General features: G+C 38.1%; 2 protein-coding genes across 9 annotated transcripts in view; both read left to right on the top strand.

Moving 5' to 3' along the window:
- MAP4K3 (mitogen-activated protein kinase kinase kinase kinase 3) overlaps positions 1–5,140 on the top strand; it is a 153,327-nt gene extending 148,187 nt beyond the window's left edge. For all 7 annotated transcript variants that reach the window (XM_012788510.2, XM_012788507.2, XM_012788509.2 and 4 more), the window contains 3 exons: positions 124–194; positions 2,652–2,707; positions 3,348–5,140. In XM_012788510.2, the coding sequence (XP_012643964.1) occupies positions 124–194; positions 2,652–2,707; positions 3,348–3,435 (215 nt within the window). In that variant the 3' untranslated portion in view covers positions 3,436–5,140. The remainder of the gene's footprint in view (positions 1–123; positions 195–2,651; positions 2,708–3,347) is intronic.
- A 101-nt stretch (positions 5,141–5,241) lies between these two features.
- CDKL4 (cyclin dependent kinase like 4) overlaps positions 5,242–17,215 on the top strand; it is a 45,372-nt gene continuing 33,398 nt past the window's right edge. Inside the window, exons 1-3 of one of the 2 annotated variants that reach the window (XM_020288600.2) lie at positions 5,242–7,716; positions 13,130–13,353; positions 16,873–16,994. In XM_020288600.2, coding sequence (XP_020144189.1) covers positions 13,186–13,353; positions 16,873–16,994 — 290 coding nt within the window. In that variant the 5' untranslated portion in view covers positions 5,242–7,716; positions 13,130–13,185. Of the gene's footprint in view, positions 7,717–8,999; positions 9,133–13,129; positions 13,354–16,872; positions 16,995–17,215 lie in introns of those variants that run through there. The other variant, XM_012788520.3, reaches the window with a different exon arrangement.

Below are 17,215 nucleotides of genomic sequence, written 5' to 3'. Positions count from 1 at the left end.
GAAATAGCTAACATTAGTTATTAATTGAAATATTGCTATCCGAGATAGAAGGAGGACTGAAGTGATGCTTATCAGTTGAACTTTTGTACTATTAACAGTAATTGAGCTGTTCTTGCCTGCTAGTTTGCCTACAAGACAGTGTGCTAGCTTTCTGGAAACATGGAATGCAAGGTAGAAGTTTTAGATCTAATGAGGTAAGTAATCTTTTTAAAATTATAGCTATTAAATAGTCACATCATCAAATTTTAATTTAAATAATCCCCTTTAACTTTTGAAAATTCCTAAGTGATGCAAGTAATACTTGATGTGCTTAACTTTATTAATATTTACCGTATTTAGTCTATTGATAAAGTCAGTAGCACATGTTATATATCCCCTCTCTTCGTTACTCAAACAACTTTAGTGCATATTTAATGTGCTTCTAGATAATCACCCTCAAATTCAGAACAAGAACTTCCTAATATTGCTAAAAATGAGCCAATTATGATTTTCTTTCAACTTTCCCAGACCATTGCCTGGATTTGGAACAAGAGTGGTAGTACTGGCTCTCTGTCCTCAGGCACTTTTTTACCTTGTATTTCAGAAATAATGACCAATGCAGGCTATAATTAAAGGGTTCTACATTTCTCTTGAAGCCAGCTTGCCCACGTTTCTGCTATCTGTATTCACTGACATTTATTGGATTCTTTGCCCTTTTCTCCTTCCCTTTTTATTAATGTTTAGCTGCATTTCATGAGTCCTTCCTACCTTATAGGAATAATTTGACTCCAAGCCATGTGACATATTCAATTCAGGTCAACATTTATGGCAGAAAGTTCTGGGATTAGAAACATGTACAAGATATGGTACTTTCCCCCTATGTTATGGGCAAGTAAAATTATCAAAAAATTCTTCCAATACCCCCAAGCCAACCTTGGCAGTATAACTTTTACTTGATCATTGAAAGGAAAGGAAAACCTCAGGTTCCTTGAGCAAGAAAATAGCTCATTGTTTCCTGAATTTTCATTCAGTAAGCTGAGAGCCTTTCTTCTAACAAAGGAAGCAGTATAGCATAGTGATCATGGGCATGGGTCCCAGAGTTGAGACATTCAGGTTCAAGTCTCAACCCTGCTAGTTAGGAGTTGTGTGACCTTGGCATGTCACTTTTCTCTACCTCTATTTTTTCATATGTGAGTTGAAAGTTGTTAAGATGAAATGAAATGAACAAGTAATATGCTGGGCACGGTGCCTGCCATATGGTGAGTGTTGAAGAAAGGTAGTTGCTAGTATGTTTCTAACAATAATTCCCGTAAGTGGGCTGACTTCTCAGGAAGATCTTCTTAAAATCACCTGAGGGACTGAAGCAGGGAGGTAAGAACAGTCAACAGCCCATAAATACTAGTCAAAGAAAAAAAGGCATTATAGGCAGAACAGAGTGATTTGGAAAAAAAAGTTTGCCCGAAAAATCATCTGAGGAGCTTTCTCAAACTACATAGGCCAGTCCTTCAACACACTTCCAAAAATGTTGTGTCCTTCTGGTAGGCAGACCCCACTGTCACGATGAGCCTCTGTTACTGAAGTCGTCATGTTGTTTCTTTCAGGTGTGCTGGGTTACAACGGAAGTTAAGAATCATTAGTGTTTGCAGAAAAACTAGTTGTGGGGATATTGATGGAATAAATTTAATTTCAAAATCAAATTGCAAGACAATGGGGAAGAAATGGGAAAGATTATTATGTATTGAGCACTTCTTTAGCTAGGCATTATACCCACTAATCCTTAGAAGAACACAGCAAGGTACTACTGCAGGATAGATTTTTTTCTGTCCCATTTTGCAGAAGGCAGAACCATTTTTAACAGATTGCATATCTTGCCCAATGTCACAGCTAGTAAGTAGAAGGACTGAGATTAAAACTGAAATCAGGCCAGGCGCGCGGTGGCTCATGCCTGTGATCCTAGCTCTCTGGGAGGCCGAGGGGGGTGGATTGCTCAAGGTCTGAGTTCAAAACCAGCCTGAGCAAGAGCAAGACCCTGTCTCTACTATAAAAATAGAAAGAAATTAATTGACCAACTAATACATATATAGAAAAAATTAGCTGGGCATGGTGGTGCGTGCCTGTAGTCCCAGCCACTCGGGAGGCTGAGGCAGAAGGATTACTTGAGCCCAGGAGTGTGAGGTTGCTGTGAGCTAGGCTGACGCCATGGCACTCACTCTAGCCTGGGCAACAAAGTGAGACTCTGTCTCAAAAAAAAAAATTGAAATCATGTCTGGCTTTTAAACATTTCATATTGTACCACATGACAGCCTTTTAAGTAAAAGAACCATATCTAAGTGGCTTATGGCTATCAGTAATGTTGCTATTAATGTTAGCATAAATGACAAAGGTTTCTGATAAATAAAATGGACTTAGTGCCTTGCTTTTAAGTTTTTCCTGTGAAGTCTATAATTTAACAAGTAATTTTCCTTTGCCTGTATTTTGTGATTAATTCAAAATTAGCCATAGTTTTTTTAGACTAACAAATTGATGCATCTACATGCTGACTTAAATAATCATGCAGGGATGTACTTTCATATTAGGGAATTATGTTTCTTTTCTGTAGAGTTATAATGAAATGCCCATGTAAAATTTTGTATCTTTAATTTCAGAAATTAATTTATATTTTAACTGAACAGGTAACACAAGAAATTTCAGATAGCACAAGAATTTTCAGGCTGCTTGGATCTGACAGGTATGAAAATGGGCTGTATTAAATACATAGTACTAGATATTTTTATAAGTCCAGCATGAAACTGGTTTCTTTTTCAAGAGAATTGAATTTCTGCAATAATATGTTGAACACTGTATTTTGTACTCTATAAAGCATTTGCAAATGTACCTGATCTTCTGAGTAACAGGAATTTATATATCTGTCAGTACTAGTTTGCATTAAACATAATATCAAAAGTCTGATTTTCAGCAGAAGAAAGAAGAAATACCATACAGACAAACAGGACTTCTTGTTTTTAATGCCAAATAGGATTTTGGAGATCTATTCTAATTTACCTTCTGAGTCTTGAACTGCAAATTATTTTTAGAATTTGCCAAAAGAACTAAGTTCCTCCAAATTATTTCTAATATAGGTTTTTCCTCATCTATGACACTCAGAAGAACACTGGCTTAGAGGTGGGAGGTGGTGGGCAGCAAAATTACTTCCCAGAGCTAGAACTGGCCCCGTAATCATAGCAATAGCAAATGAATCTTGGCCACAAATCAAATAAGCAGCCTTTATAGAGGCATATAGTGAAAAAGCAATGGAAAGTTTTTCTTGATAATGTTAGTTTTCAAAAATAACTTTGTTTTGTTATATGTTTTTTGTTTATTACTTTTAGGGTCGTGGTTTTGGAAAGTAGGCCAACCGATAACCCCACAGCAAATAGCAATTTATACATCCTGGCGGGTCATGAAAACAGTTACTGAGAATTTTGTGCTTTGACAGTTAACTATAGAAAGAAAGAACACTACCGCTGCAACATTAATGGATGCTTGAAGCTGTACAAAAGCTGCAGTAACCTGGCTTCAGTTACTTTGTAATTTATTGTGGCATGAGACAAGATGGGGAAATTTTTTGTTTTAAGTGGTATGGATATGTTTAGCATATTGAACCACACAAGTGCTTAATTCATTGTTATGTAATCTTTGTACATATAGGCAGTATTTTTCTGTGAAACTTCATATTGCTGAAGACATACACTAAGAATTTATGTAGATAATGTACTTTTATGAGATGTACAAGTAAGTGTCTTATCTGTACAGATGTAAATGTTGACGAAAATGCAATTGGGGTTAATATTTTAAGAATTCTTTAGTATATTCTTGGGTGTGGTTATATTACAAAATGGGATGCTGGCAATGAAACAGTACATTTAACACTATTGTATTTTTATTATATGTAATTTAGTAATATGAATATAAATCTTGTAACTTTTAAAATTGTAATGGAGGCTTTAATCATTTTATAATCTTGTTTTTAATTTTAATGCAAGTACACTGGTGTTTATATTTGCACAAAGTATTGATATGTGATGTATTAAGTCACAAAAGTAAGCTGTGACATTGTCTATATGCATTTGGCTCCCCAACATCTTTTTTAAATGTATTTGGATTGTTTTCTATCTGAAACAAACCAACTACAATTAACCATCTGTTGTAGTAACTGGTCTTTTCATAGTTAAGCAGAACCCTGTAAGATTGCTTGTCTGTGCTTAAAAACAATACTTTTGAAAAATTTTGAATCACAGAATAGCGGTACTGTGATGTAACATTGCAGTCGTTGTCTGAATTACAGTATGCACAAGAATAAATTAGCAGCATTAAAGAGTTCACACTAAACATTTCATATAATCACATTGAAGAACTATAACATTCCATAGAGTGAAGTGGTTCAAATTTCTTGTGGAATTTTTACTTTTGTTGACCTTATTTTATGATCTTTTTCATATTCCTTTTGATTTAGGATATTAACACATGGCCAAAATAATTTAGTTACTACCTCATACAGACAATATAATGGTTACTACGCATCACAGGAACTTAGTTTTGCTTTAAGTCATTTTTGATTGCTTTTTTCCAATGGAATATGTATATACCAAGTTTTAGTAAAATGCACACTTTTGGCTCTTTTTGGTATATGTTCTTTATATTTTAATGTGAGTATATACACTAAGAACAAACTAAATTGTGATTTATGGTCTTCATTTATTTTAATTGATAATGGTTTTAAATATGTTCCTGATTGTACATATTGTAAAATAAACATGTTTTTTAACATGCTGTTGTATAGTAGCTTGTCATCTGGCTTAATCTGTATACAGAACACTAAAATATATTAAGGGGAGAACTGTATATAATTGTTTTGTATTTATATTATGAAGTTCACAGTTCTGGTCCCTCAAATCATGATTTTTATTTGATCTGATCTCAATTTCATGACGTAGTAATACTATTCCCCCATTTGAGAAAAGGGCATGTTTTGTAGAATTTTCAACTTTCTGATCAGAAAAGTCATTAAACATTCATAGTTTTTTGGTTAGAGCAGGGGTCAGCAAACTACAATCCTCAGCCCAGTCCAACCTGCTGCCTGTTTTTATAAATAAAGTTTTATTGAGACACAGCACCGCATTCATTTGCATGTTGTCTGTGACTGCTTTTGTGCTACAGTGTTGGAGTTGAGTGGTTTCCAAAACGCCTAAAATGTTTACTGTCTTGACCCTTTACGGAAAAAAATTGACAATGCCTGGGTCAGAGGAAGGAAGAGAAAGTGTTGGGAAATGCAGTTCTTGAGGTAAGGAAGGGGAAGATTAAGTGGGAAGAACTAGATTGGGGACAAGAGGCACTATTTCTACTATTGCTTATGCCATGTCCTGTCCCAGTGCCTTGAATAATTGCCTTGACTAAAATAGTTTCCATGTCTAAAATCATACAAATGCTAATAATCATAACAATTGTGTTCATTTATCACTTTTCCCAAATACAATCTTAACATTAATGACTAATGACTATATTTTAAAACACATCTTGATACAGTATAACATTATGGTCAGTTTGCTGAAAAACAGACTCATGGAAAAGATTTTCAAAAAATTAAGATTCTGTTCTTGGCTCATATTAGTTGTTAATTCTTTTTCTAGACAACTATTTTTTTTTCCAGTTTCCAAGACCTGTAAAGTTATATAAAGGGTCATATCTCAAAAATGTTAATTGTCACATTTCTGTCAAGCACTCATTTTCAAAAAATAAAATATCCAGCTGGTTGTGCATTACCAAGGGGCTTTTTTGAAATAACCCTGGAGTCATACTCTGGGGTGAGGTCCAATAACATATTTTTACGAAGTTATATAAATGATTCTGATTTGTAGCCCAGCCTGAGAACCACTGGTGGGCATTAAATTTAAATCAGTGTTTCCAAGTTATGTCCAAGGATTACCTGCCTCAGAACCATCTTTTTTTTTTTTTTTTGAGACAGAGTCTCACTTTGTTGCCCAGGCTAGTGTGAGTGCCATGGCATCAGCTTAGCTCACAGCAACCTCAAACTCCTGGGCTCAAGCAATCTTTCTGCCTCAGCCTCCTGAGTAGCTGGGACTACAGGCATGCGCCACCATGCCCGGCTAATTTGTTCTATATATTTTAGTTGGCCAATTAATTTATTTCTATTTATAGTAGAGACGGGGTCTCATTCTTGCTCAGGCTGGTTTCAAACTCCTGACCTGGAGCAATCCGCTGGCCTCAGCCTCCCAGAGTGCTAGGATTACAGGCGTAAGCCACCGCGCCTGGCCTAGAACTATCTTTGATGAGAGTTAAATATGCATATTTCAGGCTGATTGTGGGGGCTCAACACCTGTAATCCCAGCACTCAGGGAGGCTGAGGCAGGAGATCAAGTCCAGCCTGGGAAAGGGCAAGACCCCATCTCTACTAAAACATAGAAAAAAATTAGCCAGGAATGGTGGCACATGCCTGTAGTCCCAGTTGCTGGGGAGGCTGAGGCAGGCAGATCACTTGAGCCCAGGAGTTTGAGGTTGCTGTGAGCTATGATGATACCACCACACTCTAGTCAGGGCAACAGAGTTAAAACCCAATCTCAAGAAAGAAAAGAAAATTTCAAGGCTCCACCCAAGAACTTCTGGATCTTTATACACTCAAAAGGAAGAAAGTCACTCCCTTAAATGTTAGAAACAATCTGTTTGGTCTTCATTAAAGTTCACACTATCTTAGCTAATTGCATAGACATTTTTGAGAAGAATGTGATCAGTTGTTTACATAGTTGTTGCCATCATTCACCTTTCAAGTGTGTCTCTGATTACAGCAAAGACCAGAATATAAAGGACAGATTATATCAGCTTTCACCATTACTGATAGGTGAAAGTATGTGCCATAAAAAATAATGGGTAAACACCAAAAGGGTATTTATAATAAGTTCCCGATGCATATATCATGTCCAGTACTTTTCTACAGACTACACATACCACTTAAACCCTAGAACACCCAATGACTTAGGTGTTAACTCCATTTTACAGATGAAGTAACTTAGGCACAGAAAGCTTAAATAACTTGCCCAAGACTATAGCTGGTAAGTGATAGAGCTGAGATTTGAACCTAGGCACTTGGTTCAAAGTATATTCTTTTAACCATTGCTAGACTATTACATGATAGAATACATGCAGTATATTCACTGCCCACTAAAATACACTCTAGCATTTTCCCTGTGAAATTAGATACTTTTTTTTCCAGCTGTTGGATTTCAAATTCTGATTTTTACTGTCCCTTTGCTATAAGACAAATTATTAATACTTTTCCTGTCTTGCCAAAAAGCATTTTTCTTATACAAAGTGGTTTTTTATTTTGTTTTGGTTGGTGTTTTGTTTTGTTTTGTTTTGTTTTGTTTTTTTGAGACAGGAAGACAGGCGTGGAGTACTACATGCCTGTAGTCCCAGCTACTCAGAAGGATCACTTGAGCCCAGGAGTTTGAGGTTGCTATGAGCTAGGCTGACGCCACTCTACTCCAGCCCCAGCAACAGAGCAAGACCTTGTCTCAAAAAAAGAAAAGTCTTTGTAACAAACATTTTTTTTTTTACTTTTGTAAGACAGTTGTATTAACAGCATGTATTGATCATTTACAGTTTATCCTGGCACTGGAGAAAAGATGGAAAAGGCATGATTCCCAGGCCAGTATTCATCCAAGGAGCACACTTGGATGAATAAAGGTAAACAGTCGTTTAGTATTAAAAAGAGGTACAAAACGTGCCTAATTCTGCTTTGGGAAAGAGAAAACCCTGTGTAGTATGTGTAAACCAGGTAGTTCATAGAGGAGTTTATCACGTGTAGGAAGAAAGTAGGGTAGGAAGCTGTGGCTTAGACAAAAGCATGTGCAAAAATACTGCATGTTTGCGGAATAGTGATGAGCAGAGCTGAGGGTGCATGGAACACAGCAATCGGGCATGAAGCTGGAGAACAGAGACGGGACTGATTGTGAAGAGCTTCTTCATGAGAAAAGCTAGGAGTCAACAGTTTCAGAAACTGCAGATTAAGGGTCATAAAGATGAAAATGGGCTAATGGTGATCACTTGTGTACTTAATGAGAAAATGTTCTATCGCATGAGGAAGGCAGAAATCATAGAAATAGGTAGATGTGAGTTTATGAGTAGATTTGAGTTGAACAGAAGTGTGTTTGGTCTTGAAGGAGGAAGGGCATAAAAGTGGTTTCTGGTTTGATTTTGTTTGCTCAACTTAAGAGGTTTGAGAATATTTCTAAGCAAATGAAAATCGAGAAGAATTAAGAGATGAATGAGAAAATGGGAGGAAAGTCAACTGTAAGTGAAGAAGGGAAGTGTGAACATCCTAAATTTGGCCAGGATGGGGAGCTTTCTTTGATGCTAAGACATAGTACCTATGTGCTTTATAGCATATAGTTAGTATTTTAAGTTAATCCTGGAAATAAAAATTTTCTTTCCCAGGGTTAATACATTTACCTCTATATAGCATTCATCACATTACTGTTTGCTTGACTTTCTTCCCCACTGGCTGTCAAACCTGTGTCTGATTCTGAATGAGCCCCAGATGCTCGCTGAATTATTGAAATGGCCTCAATGAATAGCACCGAATTTATAGCTGCTTTTCATAGAAAAGCCTACAGAAGTTTGCTGAAAAGCTGTTTGGATAATAAGGCAAGACTGAAGAATAAAGACATTAGACAGGATCTTGCAGACTGACGGTTCTGCCCCGGCCGGGAATCGGATTAATCAGTATTCACATTTATTACGCGCGCTTAATGTTAGTGTTCTTGATGCCTCGGGCAGGAACGGGACTTGGTGATTACAGCTAAGCGTTTCCTGAGCGCCTTCACGCATCTGGCCGCGCCCACACCCGGACGTTTCCAGGCTGGTCCCAGAGGGCGCCACCGCGTGGTGGAGCCGCGCTGCGGGCGCCCGGGGACCCGCTCCGGAAGCCGCCCTGCCCCAGCGGCCCGAGCGTCCGGTTGCCCGGGAGACGCCGCGGCGGTTCCGCTCGCGCCGGAGTTGCTGGGCCCGCTGCTGCCCGCTGCGAGCGACCCGCGCGGCTGCCGGGTGCTCCGGCCTGCTGGAGACTGCGTCACCTCCGCCCCCGTCGCCCCCGTCCGTGCCGTAAGTGCGGATCCCGCGAAGGGTGCGGGAGGGCGGGACGGGGCCGGCGCGGGGCGGGGCGGCAGTGACGGAGGGAGAGGTGGGGTCCGGATGGAGGCTCCCTGATGGGGAACCAGGAGTGGCCCCGGGAAGGCACAGAGAGGTGGGGGCGAGGGGCTAGAGGTGACAGGTGGCTCCCGCCAGCGCACGGCCGACCCAGTGCGGAGCACTAGGGTCTGGAGGGAGGTGAGGCCCGGTGGCGGGGGGGGGGGGGGGGGGGCGGCGATGGGACGCGGGAGGGAGCGAGGGGCGCACTGCGCGCCCGGAGACCCACGTGTGGCCAAGAAGGGGGACTGTCCTTAAATGAAGGCTCGAGTCTAGAGTCCTGGAAATAAAGTGAATTATGCCTAACTTCCAGATCTGTTATCTGCACGCCTGAAATGTGATCTATTTAAATAAAATTAGTTCCTTCTATTATGTAAATTATGTGGTCTTCTGGTTTTCTGGGGATGCTTTTAATTAATCCGAGTGTGTTGTTCCCAAGACAAGTTTATAAGTAGGTGTGTGTACTTTTGAAATTCGTTGGTCAGTATTATGTTTAACAGCCATACCAGGATGATTTAATAGCCCATTTTCCTAATCAGTTTTATTAAATATAATTTCACATTTGTTTTCATTGGAAACAGTAAGATCAACAACATAGCAGGTTGTGATTTTTAGCCTATAGGATCCCAAACTGGTCTGGCCTGGTCTTCAAAATCTCTCCTTTCCTTCCTTATTCCTAAAGCCACTGTTTGCACAAGTTTCTTAGAACCTTTTAGATTAGAAAATTAATGTGATTTTTCTCTTTTTTTTTATACTCCCTCTTCCTCTGCCTTTCTTAATTTTGTTTTCTTTCAGTATATTCCTTAGGCTTGCTCGGAAGAATAGGCACCACATATACTTGCCATCAAATTGGCACTAACTGATCAACAACACTAAAGTGCTCACACAATAGTAATATTTTGGGGGCATTGGGGGATTAGGGGTGGCTAAACTCACAACTAATGGACTCAATTAGCATTGTGAGGGGGAAAGGGTACATACACCTCAAATCATGGTTTTTGTGTGGCAAAGTCATAACATGTAACCAAAACGTGTATACCCCTATAATATCCTGGAATTAAAAAGATAGCTTTGTATGGAGACTGCTTTCCTCTCTTTTATTTCTTGGGCAGGTTTTAGCTGTTAGTAATCGACAATTATCCTAGGTCAAGAGAATCCTCTCTACGGCTGTAGCAAAGTACAGTTTCTTTAATTGATGGTGTTTTTTGTTCCTTAGTACTGATGGGAGGATTTACATGTCCCTCCATTCAGGGTTCTCTTTTGTCTTGTAAGAGCCCAGAATTATTCCTCTTGTTCCTTTTTCCCCCCCACTGTCCAGTCTCCAACAGGTGCCGTTCCCTTTCTGCTTACCCTTCTATTCCCCAAGAGTGGTGCCACACTAACTGATACCCATGTCCCTTCTCTGTCATTAGTAATCTACCAGGACACTTTTTCCATATTTTTATATTTGTGATATATTTTCTCTATGAGAAGGTGATTTTAAGTCTACCTTAGGATCTTCTTTTCCTCTTCTCTCTTTCTTACAGTTTTTCTAGATCTCACTCCACTCTTGTCTTTGTTCTTGGCCAAGGATTACAGTGGGAACTGAAGAGTTATCTCTTCCAGAATCTGGGCTTCACTTTTCTACTTAAGTTTGTAGATTCCTCTGTCTTCTTGTTATGTTGAAGGCATTGGGTTTATGTGATTTCATTTGTTCTGGTTGATTTGTATCACTTCGTGGAAGATATATAAAGAGATTAGATTTAGGCAGCAGTCATTATCCTTGGCCACCTCAAAGCCCCCCCACCATGTGTACCTTGACAAGCCATTTGGGTGTAATGTGGAGCACATTTCTGAACTCTGGGTAGGGACAGAAGATAAGAAAGAAGAAAGGCATTTGGTTTAGAAGGTAGCAATTTTTAGATGAATTTATTTGTTCATCAAACATTTGGATAGTTGGTCTGGATCTCAGGTAAGAGATTAGGAATTACGGCTTTTAAAAACTCTGGTAGAGTCCTAATAAACTGGAATTAGAGCTGTAAATTCCTATGTGGAGTTCCTGCCTTGGTCTAATTCCTGCTTACATACTCAAATTCATCTTCTATGAACATCTTTGGAAAACAGATAATATTGAGAAGCTACCAAATAAAGTGCTATTTTCTAGAGATTTACATTGTATTTAGCAGTTTGGTTGATGTCACTGAGAGATCTAAATATTAGTCTAAGAAATCAGTCATTTTTGAACCCTTTGGGGAAAAAGGAAAAGTATAGATCAATAGATCAACTACCTAGAGGAAAATAAGAAAATAATGCATAGATTAAAATTTCATAATTAAGCTTTTTGTCACATTTGTAGTTTCCCCCAGTAACTGTAGTACTTACCAAGTAGATTAAATTAATAAATCTATAAAGTTTTAGACCAATAACATTCTAAAGCAAACTTTATTTCTCCTATTCTCTTCCCAGCCACCTATTCCTATAGTAAAGAAAGGCAAACATGTGCATGCTTATATCTAAATACCTGTAAGATAATATTAATAATACCCAGGTAAAAAATATGGTATAAATAATAGAGTTTTCAAAACATAATCTGTGATGTATTTTCCATGTGTTACTTGAGTGTGTACGCTTGAGTTTTCTCCCTCTAATAAGAGAGGAATTAGAATCTGCTAAAAAAAAAAAAAAGCACTGTAAAATAATGTTAGTGGTCATTTACCCAGGTAAACACTTTTACCTATTGTAATTTTTATAGGTGCTATGGAAAAGACTAAATATTAGTGAAGTTAAAAAATGTAAATTGTACAAATTGTCAACTCTTTCACTTGTTATTTTATTAATATCAAGACCTGGATAAAGTGGTTCTTTTAAATTGTGCATTGTTTTGAATTAACTGAGAGGTGGTGTAGTGTAGTGATTAAAATTGTGTTCTTTGGAACCTGACTGCCTGGGTTTTAATTCCATATCAGTTTTCTCATCTATATAATTGGATAAAAATAACACCTACTTCATAGAATATTTGTGCAGATTATATATAATTTGCATAGAACAATATTAAGTGCTCTTATTATTATTAGATTATACTAACAAAATTTTGCTGGGTAAAGTAGGGTGGGATTTTTGAAACTAATTAGAATTTTTATATTTTTCATTCCTAGACTGATTTATTTTAACAAGTTGACCTTATTCATCATTTGATATGTAATTCAGGTACCAAAAAATTCAGGAATGGGCTATGTAAGACAAAAATTAAACCTAGAATTTCTATAGAAATCATTATGTATTTGAAAGCATTCATGAAGAATTAGAGAAACCTACCTCCTTTTCTATGCTTTATCATTACTTTCTTTGCGGGCTAGGAATTCATGGATCCGTTCCTCCATACCACAAAAGCTAAGAGCAATAAATGAAGCCCTAACAGGATCTTGTTATTGTTTTTAAAGGCTGCTTTGTTCAACAGCCCATGGTTTCTCTTTCTTCTCTCCACCAGGTGGAGGTGTGGCGCTTTGCATCATGTCTTGTTATACACCTCTTAGTGTTTGTGGTATTCCCAAGGGATAGAGGGGAAAATATAAACACCATATTCAAGAGTATGACATCCTCCTTCAGCTGGATTTTATAGCATCATATTTGAATTATTTACTTGAGATTGATGAAAACAATAGATTGGATAAGTTTCCTTTCTGCAAATTCTTTTAATTCAACTGAGGACAACACAGACCCATTGTCTGAAACAATATATGAAACCTGTGTGATAGCTGGAAGGACTGCAGAGGACTAAACTAAACAAACACAATAACGTTCAAATGTTTTTAAGCGAATTTCAAGTTAATCAATGGAAATAAATCTTTAACATCCTGGGCAAATGGGTTTTATATAAACTGTGAAAACATTGTCTTTTATAACTTGATTAAGGTAAGTCAATCTTATTTTCCAGGTGTGACATTATACTGCAAGTCAATCAATATAATAATTTAAGTTACTTCAACCATAATGGAAAAATATGAAAAATTAGCTAAGATTGGAGAAGGGTCTTACGGGGTTGTATTCAAATGCAGAAACAAAACCTCTGGACAAGTAGTAGCTATTAAAAAGTTTGTGGAATCTGAAGATGATCCTGTTGTTAAGAAAATAGCACTAAGAGAAATACGTATGTTGAAGGTAAGTTAACTTTCTATATAGATCTGTAATATCATGGTATCGGGTGAAATATATGTGTGCTAAAATTATAAAGAATACTCAAAGTTATTTTCCCATTGGACTTAAATTCCTTTGTGTCAGCAACTTTGGGAAATAGGTTGATCATCACTTTGGACTTTGGCCACTCTGATGTTTATCTGATACATATAAGTACAGCTGTAGATTGTTATACTGAAGTGCTTGCATTCTGGTTGATGAATATCCACGCTGTCCTAAGTCCTCGCACCTCAGTGTTTATACTGCCTCCGAGCCCTCCCCACCAAACCCTGACCCTCCTCTGGACGTCCCCCCACCAAAACACTTTGCCCCACCAACCTGCAACTAAAAGAGCACCTCCTGACACAGGGGGTCCCACTGGACTGCCATTGCCCCGGGAGCACTGACATTGATTGGTCCCTTTCTGCACAGCATGGCAGGATCCTAGATGTATTGAATATCACACCACACCCAGTGATGTATACTTTTTTTATATAAAGGTTTTGGTTATAATTGTTTTTACTCTGATAGGATTGAACATGTAAGATTCATAAATTCTCAATATAAATTTTTTCTTATCCTAAAAATCATACACTTTTACAATGATCAGGGACTTTAGAGATGCTTCTTATCCAGTGCCCTCAATTATTGCAGAGGAAGTTGAGGCCTGGGGCAGCACTTCTCAAATGTTAATGTGCATAAATCCCCTGGGGGTCTTGTGGAAATGCAGATTCTGAGTCTGGAAGTCTGGGGTGGGCCTGAGATTTTGCATTTCTAACAAGCACCCGGCTAATGCAGAAGCTGCTGGTTCCTGGGCCACACACTAAGTAATGAGACCGTGTGGTTTCCTCAAGGACACACACCAGAACTTCACTTTTGCCATGTGATCTCTTTTTTACCAAAAAACCAGAAATTCAGTTTGTATAGAGGGATGATAATTATCATTAACAATTATCATATTATCTCTCCTTTTCCAATATTATTTGCAGCAGGTTTCCTCAAATGATACATTCTAGTGTTTTGTTTAAAATATAATTTGAGGCCAGGAAGGTGGCTCACACCTATAATCCCAACACTTTGGGAGGCTGAGGTGGGAGGATCACTTGAGCCCAGCAGTTCAAGACCAGCCTGAGCAACACAGCAAGAGCCCTATCTCTACAAAATACTAAAAAATTAGCTGGCCATATGTGCCTGTAGTCCCAGCTACAGGGCTATGGGCTATGTAAGACAGAAAAATTAAACCTAGAATTTCTAGGAGGCTGAGGCTGGAGGATCTCCTGAGCCAGGAGTTCAAGGTTGCAGTGAGTTATGATCATGCCACTGCGCTCCAGCCTGGGTGAAAGAACAAGATCCTGTCTCTAAAAATAAATCAATTAATTAATATAATTTTTGTTTGTAAGAACACTTCCATTATGATAAAAAAAAAAAAAAAGTATACTCTTACCTCTTAGCCAGCAGAGGGCGCTGGTAAGCCGGGCAGCTCTGGCACCCGTCAATGGGCTAAGAAGCTGCAGGCTGGGTCTGAACCAGGCAGTGTTGTTTTCTAAAAAAAAATAATAATAATAATGGTGTTTTACCTCTCAGTCTCTCCCTCCAAAGTCTGCAAATAAAGTTAATGCTCAGGTAGTACCTCTGCATTGCAAGTTCCCCAATTTTGGAATGAGATTTAAAGTTAAAAAAGTAGCCAGATTTCAACTCAGCTCAGTCTCTGGTGATGGTTCTCAGAATGTACATCTTTTCTATGTTTGGTGTGTTGCAGCATGCATGTCATGAACATGGTCCTTCCATGATAAGGCGACCTTACTGTCTCCATATACTCCTGTTATTTACATTTAACTTGCCTCCCCTCCTTACTACCTGTTTTACTTTAGGCAAGTCGCTGTTTTTCTGGGCTAAGTTAACTCCATTTGCAAAGAAGATATAAATTGCTGGCTTGTTGAGTAAGACAGGAGATTTCACCAGGTTAAGCCTTGACATTGCCTTGAACGGTAGCACCTGTGAATCCCTTGCTCTACTTCACGTGCAGACTGTGGTTTTGCAGTAGCACAAAGCAGCTGGCTTTCTGCATGACCTATCTCCTCTACTCCTCACCTGTCTGCTCTTGTAGGCAGTGGAGCACCCAGAAAGCAAATTGGTTTGGTGCTCTTAGCATTTCTTTTCTTTTTTTTTTTTTAAGAGACAGGTTCTCGCTGCTTCCCAGGCAGATCTTGAACACCTAGACTCCACACCTCTCTCCTCAGCCTGGGCATATTTTTAATGTATAATGGATTTTCTTTTCTCTAACTGTTGACCAGGAGGCATGCAGTTGTAGGGTGATATTTTGTTCATCAAGCCATGCTTGTAGATACTGAAGCAGAGGCATACAATGTAAACTCCTGTACCTAAAATGCTCTACTGGGCCTGCAAAATATTTATGGAGCTTCTACTATGTACAAAATACTGTGCCCTCTCTCTTTAGCTATCTTTTTTGTGTGAATGGTTCAGGATTTGGAAAGTTGGTTAGTCTACTATACTGGGAAAACAACAGGGAAGATGAGTTATGAATAAGAGTGATCATATAACCTGGTTTGCCTGGGACAGTCCTGCTTTATAGTTTTTGTCCCAGTGTCCCATCTGGTTCACATCCCCTGTCTAAAGTGTCCTGGTATGTATGCTAAATCATATGGTCACCCTAGTTATAGGCAGGGTGACCACAATGTGCTGGTTTGTCTGAGATAGTCCCAGCTTATACTTATTACCCTGGTTTGGATATATTGGAAAATCATATAGTTACTCTAGTGATAGACTATCTTACTTGATCAGCATTTTTCCTTTGGTTTACAATATTTAACAGAGGCTGTCTTGTGAAATACTTCTGTCTGGGAATAGAACACATCAAACATCTAAGCATAAGAGAAAACAACAGAATCAAAGAACAGAGCTGAAAACATAATGAATACATTTAAAACACAGACTAATTGTAGGGACCCCTAGAATAGGCAGTTTAATCAGATCTGAAGGTTGAGATCTAGTATTCCTGAGAGCCAACACTAGAATCCAGACTGCGTTTAAATCCAGCTAACGTTTACATTCAATCCTTGGTAATACGTAAGCTAAGAGAGTGTTAGTGATTTTTGTAGTCTTTTATGCAATAATTCTATTTCCTCAATTTTTTATTTAATTTAAAGTTTTAATTTATGACTTGGATATTTAGAGTCTACATAAAATGCATAAAGTATTTTTTGTTTTAGTGCTTATATTTTAAGTTATATACTTTATTTGCTATCACCAGAGAAATTCAAGCAGTTTAGTTACCATCTATTATAGGTACATTAGGTGAATTCTTAAATTGCTTCCAACTTTAAGGTTCTATGATTCTTTACTAAGAGCAGTTTCTATTATGAGTAACTATGATAAAATTCTCCCCAAGAGATGCACACAGCAAGGTCTTGTGTTCTTAACATTGTAAGGGAGAAACTGTTACTAGAAACAGATACTAAACTTTGTATTTTGATTCCTTTGCAGCAATTAAAACACCCAAACCTTGTGAACCTCATTGAGGTGTTCAGGAGAAAAAGGAAAATGCATTTAGTTTTTGAATACTGTGATCATACACTTTTAAATGAGCTGGAAAGAAACCCAAATGGGTAAGTAATCTAGAAACTGAAGCTGTGTATGGCCAGTTTTCAGTTTCATCATATGTGGAATTAACCGTGGCCAATTTCAAACCCAGCCACAGGTCCCTTTTCTGCTGTAATGTGTATGACATTCAGTCCCTCTCCAGTGTCAGGATGTACCCAAAGGGAAGATAAAGACTTACCTAGAAGAATTAGGAAGACAAATCTACTGCAAATATAGATCATGATGC

This window comes from Microcebus murinus, chromosome 3 (assembly GCF_040939455.1).
Source record: "Microcebus murinus isolate Inina chromosome 3, M.murinus_Inina_mat1.0, whole genome shotgun sequence".
NCBI classification, from domain to species: Eukaryota; Metazoa; Chordata; class Mammalia; order Primates; family Cheirogaleidae; genus Microcebus; species Microcebus murinus.
The sequence above is the reverse complement of the archived record's forward strand: the minus strand, read 5'-3'. Positions and strand labels throughout refer to the sequence as shown.